We start from the raw sequence: 9,439 nt of genomic DNA on the forward strand, positions 1-9,439 counted from the left end.
TTTCTTCGGATATTTAGCGCCTGTTACCTTCTGCCACCAAGATTGCAAACATTATCCTTTATTGTGCTTCTTTGGCCACACATGCAACATCAACTATCAACATCCTGCAACCTAATACATATGACTATATCCATTGCATTAATGTTTTTTTTTTAAGTTGCACTTCAAACCTCGCTCGGATTACTGTTACAGTAGATTAAAAATTAGAAAAAAGAATATGGGCTTTTAGTTTAAATTTTTTCATATATATATATATATATGCAATTTTTAAATAGGTAATATTAGCTATTTTTATTATAGAATTATATATTTTACCTTTACTTTTAGAAAATTTAGGATGTAAACTTTAAAATTTAAAATTTTAAAATTAGAATTAAACAATTTAGTTTCCAGTTCAACTTAAAATTAGGAAATATAATTAAAAGATAAATATGATTAATTCGTAATTTTTAAATGACTAATTTAATTGAAAAAAATTTTAGGAACAAATTTAAAGAATATTCCACCTTTCAGTGACTGATTTGATTATTAATCCTATATAATTATTTATTTGCTTTTTATCAGTTTAACTTTTTAATTTGAAGAAAATATTTTATGATATAACATCATAGCACTTATAATTTAAAGGGTAAAATACTAAATTAGTTTCTTATATTTGGGCGTAATCTTGTTTTGGTCCTTAAAGTTTAAAATGTCCTATTTGAATCCTAAAAAGTTTTATTTAGTTTTATTCACCGTAAGATCAAAGTTAAATAATTAATGGAATGTCCTACATGGCAGCAATATAAGAACAAGATCGATAATCTAGAGAACAAATACAAGCTCCAGAGGCATAAAATCAACCATAAATGCATCAATACATTTATTTATCATTCTCCTTAGTTCTATAGAAAATATTTCATTTAAATTGTAAGAAAAATGATAAATAAATGTATTGATGCATCTACGTTTGATTTTGTGCCTCTGAAGTTTGTATTTGTTCTTCAAATTATCGACATTGTTCTTGTACTGCTGTCATGTAAGACATTCTGTTAATTATTTAACTTTAACCTCACGGTAGGACTACATCGAAGTTAAATGAAATTTTTTTTTATTCAAATATGACACTTTAAACCTTAAAGACCAAAACAGGATTATGCCCAAACGTAAGTGATCAATTTAGTACTTTACTCTAATTTAAAAGTCTAGAGTTTAATTCTTAGATTTAAAAAAAAAATTATTAGCATAAGATAAATTAAAAAATTATATAAAAATTTACACAAATCTCAAACATAAACTCATCATTCCTAGACACATGCATTTTTGTTTCTTTTTTGGTTAATCAGACAAGTCAATAATAATATACAAGAAAAACAAAAATAAGTATTATAGAAGTTTCTTCATTATTCTATTGAAAAGTCCCCTATTAGCTAGAGTCTGCCATGGGTTAGATTAAGCCTGCATAGAGTGAAACTATTTTCATGTGTATGTTGAGATATTCAACATTTCATAATTGATTAATAAATGTTGATTCAGTCCATTCCATATATATGACATAAACAAGAATTTAAAGTTTAAAGTTTAAAGTTTACTTTAATTTCTCTTTTGTATTTAGCTGGAAAATTGGCCTTTTGTGTTGCAAGTGTTTGAATTTGCCACGAGTTCGAAAAATCTGGTACTAGCTTTGATCCACAATTGCATTGCAAGAACCCCAGCTTATTTACTAGAAGCCTAGAACCTCATGACCACAGCAATGAGATAGATGTCAAAGAACTAAGCGAATAATCTTGAGAATAATCTAATTGCTGGCGTTACTTCCTGAGACAAACGTGCGATTCATTTGAATCAAAATACGACGCATTATCAAAGGTCAGGGTTTGAATCAGGCTTTGTACGTGAAATAATTTATTTTTTAGTAATAATCTTTAAATAGAATTTCAGTTCACAATTTTGATTATTTTTTAGTCTCTCAGATTTAAAAATATTGTAAAAAATAAAAGAAAAAATTAGGTTGGTTGATTAATTTATTCATTTGTCTGTTTAAATAAATGTTACGGATCCAAATTTCATCTTATATATGCAATAATTCATTAACTAATAATATATTTTTAAATAAAATTTATATCCGTGACAAATTAATTTTTACTTCGTGAAAGTGAAAAATATCTTTGACAAATAAAAAGTCACACATTAATTGCTCTCATACAACTATTTAAAGAGTCAAAATTCTTATTTTATCTCTTTTAAATAATAACTTAGGATATTCTTTATTTAGCTAAATTCATAAAATAATATATGGATACATACATTTGAGAAAATAATAGAAATAAATTACTAATTAATCAATATAAATTTAAATTATAATTTATTTAAATTTGAGTAATTTTCTAATTTTTAAATGCACAAATTTTTCGTTGTCTGATTAATTAATTATTTTTTTCCCTTCTAGCGAAACTGATAAATTCTAGTAAATACAAATTTATTAGCATATATACTATGGCTTTCTTTATTCCAAATTCCCAATACAATTGAAATTTAGGCAAATTTTTAAGACAAAAACCAATAAAAGTAGTGTTACAAGTTATAATAAATGCATGACAACTACAATTCTACTTTCAAAAGAAACAACACCGTATGATAGTCAGTAATAAGAGTATATGATAAAAGATTCGTTTAAGAAGACAATGGACTATTTGTATAATATATACAATAGATTATTGAGTTACAAAATAAACATCTCTCATATCATCTAGAATAATTATCTGAGTACTAGAAATAATAAACATCTTCCCAAAAGATTAAACTGATTTTGAGGTTCACCAAAGAATGAACTCACCTTTCGAATCTAGCGCTCTAATACTATATTATGATACCATCTTTCCAAAAGTTTCAGCTAATAGAAAAAGATAACATTAATGGTTATATCTCTAATACTCCATAAACCTCCATTGTACACATTATACAAATATTCCATTGACTCCTTATACTTTTTCTATGATAAATGATATGTCTGTATTTTATTTATTTATTTATTTTTAAATTAAGAGTGAAACTCTTAACACAAAATCTTGAAGTGAGGATAAAAAAACTATGTCATTTAAATTATAACTCGTTAGCATATATCTTATATTTTATAACAAGTCTTACCTTTATTAATGATATAGTTTCGGTAGTATTTATTATTAGTCAAATACAACTCTCATTTAATATGGTGCATAATTTCTAATTTCTATAACAACTCTCGTTTTAGGTTTTAAAATTGAATATCTTGTACTAAATTAATTCTTTCATTATTTTTTTTCTTTTGATAAATTTAATATTTTTAATATCTTTAAATATATTAATTTTAATTATATTTTTCATAAGTTATTTAAATACAAGTACTTTTATAAATATTTTAAAAATTTTAGTTTTAATTATACAATTTTTTCTACAATATTTTATTAAAAGAATTATATGAGATATTGATATTGGTTTACTAAAGAGTGTAAGTTAAGAGTCTAATAATATTTTTTAATACAAACTTTTTTAATATGTAACATCTTGATAAATATTTTAAGAATATTTGATAAGGCGCTTCTTAACTAATATAAATTCATTATTCCCATATGTATTCAGAATGTCCGATTCCCTATAATTGACTTCTCACTAAATTAATAAGATAGATTTATACTGTATTATAATAATTTATTTTATAATAGGAATATTGTAATAACTTTTTATAAAAAATATTAATTTATACTGGTTTAAAATTTAATTTATTAATTTTTTGCTAAACTAATTTATCCAATCTAATTTTAATAAAAATAATATAATTTAATTGATTATATGTGTTTAATTTTAATTTTTAAAAATAATCTTTAAAAAAAATATTTTTGACATCATTATTTAAGTGACTAAATGACCTGTTATCATCATTATATCACATGTGACCAAATTATAAGCTAAGATAATACATGTTACTCAAAGTTCATGTCATTAAGTTACGTTAACTCTAATAAAAGAATGCGTCAACAAGAATTACTTTTATCAATTTTAAAGATACAATTAATGTAACTAAAATTTCAAGAAGAATTTGAGTGTACGATATTAATATCAAGCATCCGGGATTTACAAGTCCAACTATGAGCAATTAGAAAAATATAAGCATATATATGAATTTTATAAACTGCGTCACCTCGGAGACAAATTTTACCTTTTATGTTGAATGTTGAAAGTTGAAAGCATATACATGATAGTTTGTAGTTTATCTTCCTAAATAATTAAGTTTTTACATTTCATAAAGTTGTATAAATAGGACCTGAATCTAAGCAAAAATCATTACAAGCACACACCTTCATAGATCGATTAGTTAATTAGTATAACATGGAACCTCAAGCCTACTTATTGGTTATTGCAATTTTTGTCTTCACAGTCTTGCATTTTTTTGCAAAATATTTCTTCAAACCAAGCTCCATTAACCTTCCCCCCGGTCCATGGAAACTACCCATCATTGGTAACATCCATCAGGTTGCATTAGCAGGACCATTACCACACCGTTCCCTCAGAGAACTAGCAAAAAAATATGGACCTTTCATGCACCTCAAACTGGGTGAAAACTCCACAGTAGTTATATCTTCCGCTAAGCTAGCGAAGGAGGTACTCAAAACCTATGATGGCTCTTTCCAAAAGAGGCCTCTTCTTGCTGCTGTTCCAACTCTAGTATATGGCCCTGCAGATATTGTATTCTCTCCGTCCAGCGATTACTGGAGAGATATGCGCAAGATATGTACTCTGGAACTTTTGAGTAAGAAAAAGGTTCAGTCTCTGGCTTTTATAAGAGAAGCAGAGATGGAAAGAACCATCCAGAAGATCCGTGAATCTGCGGGTTCACGGATCAATCTGTCTGACATGATTTTCCACTTGATAAGCGTAACTGTCTACAGGGCTGCTTTTGGTAACTCGAACACGGACCACGCTGGGTTTATCCGTCTGACCAAGGAAGCAATGCAAATCTTGGGAGGGTTTCATTTGGGGGATTTGTTTCCTTCAATCAAACCTCTGTTTTATTTGAGTGGATTGAAGTCAAAGGTGGAGAATCTGCACAAGAGACATGATAAGATCATGGAGGACATCATAAAGGAACATCAAAAGAAGCAAAGAGAAGGTAAGAGCGATGTTGAGGAGGAAGACCTTGTTGACGTTCTATTGAGAGTCCAGCAAAGCGGGAGCCTCCAAACCAACCTAACAATCACACACGTCAAAGCGGTCATTGGGGTTAGTGTATTAATGTCTGGTTTTTTTTAACGAAACTAAAAATAGTAATATATAATTTTTATATTTTAAATTTTTTATTTTTTAATAAAAATTTTTTGGTTTAATTTCTGTATTTTTTACAAATTAAACGATTTGATTTCTGTACTTTTTACATATTAAACAGTTCGATTTTTGTATTTCTCATAAATAAGATGATTTGATTTTTACTTATCTAATTAAACGATTCTATATTTGATAATAATATCTCATCAGTCCATATTTAAAAAAAAAATACTATTACTACTCCAACATAAAAAAACAATAAGTGTTCTTCATCGTATATTTTTTTTTCATTTTATTTCACATGCTGATGAATATAATGACCTCGAGTAAGTATTTATACATAGAAATGACTATTCAAAATTATTTATACTATTTGGATGAGCTGATTCTAGATTAATGAATACTTCAGCTCCTGCTACTAGAAACAAATTATTTGTTTATTATTTTTTAGAAAAAGTTGTCTAATTGCTTTAGTGATCATTTTTATAAACACCATGGAGAAACAATTATTTTTTATTCATGTTAATTTGTAAAATAATTATAAAAGAGGAAATATATAATAATAAAAAATAGATAAATATATTATTTCAAAAATATAGAATAAAAAATTGTACTTCATAACAAATATATAGAATCTCTATTAATTTACACCAAGAGTTATTTAAAATGGTTTCATTAATATGTGCTTTAAAAACATATATTAAAATTATTAAAACAAGAATAATATTATAATAATGATTTTGGAGTTATCAACCGAAAATGTAATTGACTAATTGCACTAATTCTGACGTTTTCAACTGAAACTCAAACATACCATACATTTTGGATAACTTGACTTGGGGCCAAGCCTTTCTAATGCATGACGCCACCTGCTATAAGCAGTTGTTGACTTGTTTTGTTTCGTGTATGTATGGTATAAGTATTACAATGAAGTTTTTTAAGAGTCAACATTTTTAGTGTCAAAAAAAAAAATGAATGATTACTAACTTAAATAAAAAATAAAAATAAATAAAAACAATAAAAAAATATGGGTTATTTAATATGTTCTATAACAATAGAGATTCTTCAGTCTTGACAAAAAAGAAAAGGTTCGGCTTCTCTTATACTTTAGAGTTTAGATTCTCCTAGTATCCCTATTTAATTATCAGAAAAATATTGTTAAGACAACATGTCTTTTTAATTTTGGTTACGTATTCCATTAGAAAAACAATATTTGTAACCAATTTGGGTTGGTCGAGTAGTCAGTTCATTCGTCCACTTAAGTAAGTGTCGGGGGGTTCGAATCCTGCCTTATGCATACAACAACCCATTAGTCAGTGACAGACTCTTAAATAGAGCTCAGATTAATCATTGACCTGTCGAGTTGGGGGATACTGTGAAAAAAAAAAAAATAGAAAAACAATATTTGTAGTATTTTATATTTTATAATATAAAAGAAAAACTTTTATCTATTTATTTTTTATTAATTAGTTTTAATATTAAAATATATATATAGAAAAACATACACAACACCGATGAGATATATAACTAACGGCAGAATTAGAACATGGATAAGAATTAATTTTGTAAAAAAAAAAACTAAATAAAAATTTTAAAAGATGCTAAACTGAAATCTCTATACAATGTATAGAAAGAAATTGAAGTACCGAAAATTTATAAAAAAAATTATTAGAATGTCAACTTTTTTAATATAAAAATAAAAAATTAATTAATAATAATTCAAATATATAACAAAAATTTATATAAAATAAAAAAAATTATCATCTAATTTTATTGGCTTATCGTGAATAATTTTTCGAAAATGAATCCTTTCAATTTTTTTCTCCCTATTACTAAACAAATAAAAAAAAATTGAGAAGATCTACTCCCAACTTTCTCATCTGTAGTATTTTACTAATTGCTTCTTTCTTTCTTTTATTTTTTAGTATTTTTTGGTGTTTTTTATTTTTCAAAACTAAAAAACTAAAGAAAAGAAAATCAACTGTTTACAGGACATATTTGCTGCTGGAATGGATACCTCAGGAGCAACATTAGAATGGGCCATGTCAGAAATGATGAAGAACCCAAGAGTGATGGTAAAGTTACAAGCCGAATTAAGGGAAGCACTTAAAGGAAAGAAAACAATTCATGAAAGTGATATTGAAGAACTAAGTTACTTGAAGCTAGTGGTGAAGGAGACACTAAGGTTACACTGTCCAACTCCATTGTTGATCCCTAGAGAATGCACTGAAGCAACCAACATTCAGGGGTATGATATACCAGTGAAGACGAGAGTGATGGTGAACGTGTGGGCAATTGGAAGAGATCCCCAATACTGGCATGATGCTGAGAGTTTCATACCTGAGAGATTTGAAGATAGTTCATTGGATTACAAAGGGAATAACTTTGAGTATTTACCATTTGGGGGAGGAAGAAGAATCTGTCCTGGTATGAATTTTGGTGTGGCCAGCATTACACTTCCTTTGGCTCTCTTACTTTACCATTTCAATTGGCAACTCCCCGATGGCATGAAGCCTGAGGATCTCGACATGACTGAAGTCCCTGGCTTGGCCATTGCAAGAAAACGTCCCTTGTGCGTCATTGCCACTCCTTATCAACCATAACTTCTTCATCGTCATATTCTCATCTTGTTTTTTGTTCCAGTTACCCACATTCATAATTGAATACCATGGTATTCTAGTTAAATATGTAATATAATAATAAGAACTCAGCTAATATGTATCTTGAAGAGTCTTGTATGAACAATACTCTTCAACAGAAATTATGCAGAGAAATGTAAACTACACTAAGAAATTATGCGTCATTCCCACTCTTTATGATCCATAATTTCATCATCATATTCTCAACTAGTTTTTGGTTTTCTCCAGGACCACTATTTATAGGCTAAATCTCTGTAATAATGGTCCATGAGATTCACAGTTTTTATTATTTTAGTCTTTTAAATTTAAAATTGATTATATTAGTGTTCGAGATCTAACTTCATATATCATATTAGTCTATGTATTCTTTTTGACATTGAGTTAATGAATAGAATACTAAATAAGCTCTACCTTGTCACACTAGATATAGGAGTAAATGATGATATTTTATTTTGGTACTTAATTAAGACAAAAATATGATCAATATAATGCTTAGAGTTAAATCTTAAAGATTAGTATAATAAATTTTAAATTTAAAGGACTAAATCGGTACAAATTATAAATTTAAAAGACCACTTTAAAAATTTAGTCTCGTTTACATCATGATATTGTAGTCCAATAATAATAATAAGTACTTAGTGTTTAACATACAAAACTTGTTAAGGTTATTAATTAAAAAAATTTATATACGAAAGAGAATAAAGATTTATTAATAATAATAACGATTAATATTTATGTTTTATGGACTATATGTCAAATAATTAAATTTTGTTATTTGTCTTTTGGCTTCTTTGTAATGGAATATAAGAGAGGCTCTAGTTACTAGCAACTAGCAAGTTGTTACCCTTCTCATGGTTATGTTTGCATGAAAATGTACATTACAAAGCTAGACTACCGACCTCCGGGCCCGAAGAAGTTTTATAAAGCCTCCACGGGCAGGGAAGAGAGTTTGGCATTGAAGAGATTTTGACACAGTGACTTGAGCTTCAAGAAACACAGAGAGCTCGAACAAGATCGGAAAATTAGCAGTCGGAGTTTTGTGATTGAATGAAAAACAGAAACTTGCATTACTCAAAGGAGGTGATGCACAAAGTATTCATATCAGAATTCTAACTAATCTAAGTTCACACCCTTAGCACATTATATATATTGGCTGAACTCAACTGACTACCCTTTCCTAAAACAGAAACATAACCTCTCTAAGCTAACAGTTAATTAATCTTGTTTTTCTTGCTCAACTAATTAATTCTTGAACAATTTCTTTATCTACACTTGTCTTCACCAAAACCATAAGAACAAATTATGGGAGCCACTCATATAAAGACGTTTAAAACGTCTTTTTTTAAAGATATTTTTTTAATAATTAAAATTTAATCTATATAATTGATTAAATTATGTTATTTTATTCAAAATTAGTCCAAATAAATCGATTTGACCGAAAAATTGATAAACAAAATCTTGAATTAATCTAAATTAATATTTTTTTATAAAAATGATTATAATATCCTTATTATAAAAACTGA

The 9,439-nt window shown here is 27.2% G+C and overlaps 1 protein-coding gene across 5 annotated transcripts in view; it reads left to right on the forward strand.

Annotated features, from left to right (window-relative positions):
* The window catches only part of LOC107487897 (cytochrome P450 71D8), a 35,969-nt gene extending 28,075 nt beyond the window's left edge, over window positions 1-7,894 (forward strand). The window contains exons 2-3 of one of the 5 annotated variants that reach the window (XM_052261309.1): window positions 4,618-5,235; window positions 7,269-7,894. In XM_052261309.1, the coding sequence (XP_052117269.1) occupies window positions 4,618-5,235; window positions 7,269-7,880 (1,230 nt within the window). In that variant the 3' untranslated portion in view covers window positions 7,881-7,894. Of the gene's footprint in view, window positions 1-4,293; window positions 5,236-7,268 lie in introns of those variants that run through there. The other 4 variants (XM_016108589.3, XM_052261310.1, XM_052261308.1 and 1 more) reach the window with 4 other exon arrangements.
* Window positions 7,895-9,439: the final 1,545 nt, after the last annotated feature.

The sequence above is a fragment of the Arachis duranensis genome, chromosome 5 (assembly GCF_000817695.3).
Source record: "Arachis duranensis cultivar V14167 chromosome 5, aradu.V14167.gnm2.J7QH, whole genome shotgun sequence".
Lineage (NCBI taxonomy): Eukaryota > Viridiplantae > Streptophyta > Magnoliopsida > Fabales > Fabaceae > Arachis > Arachis duranensis.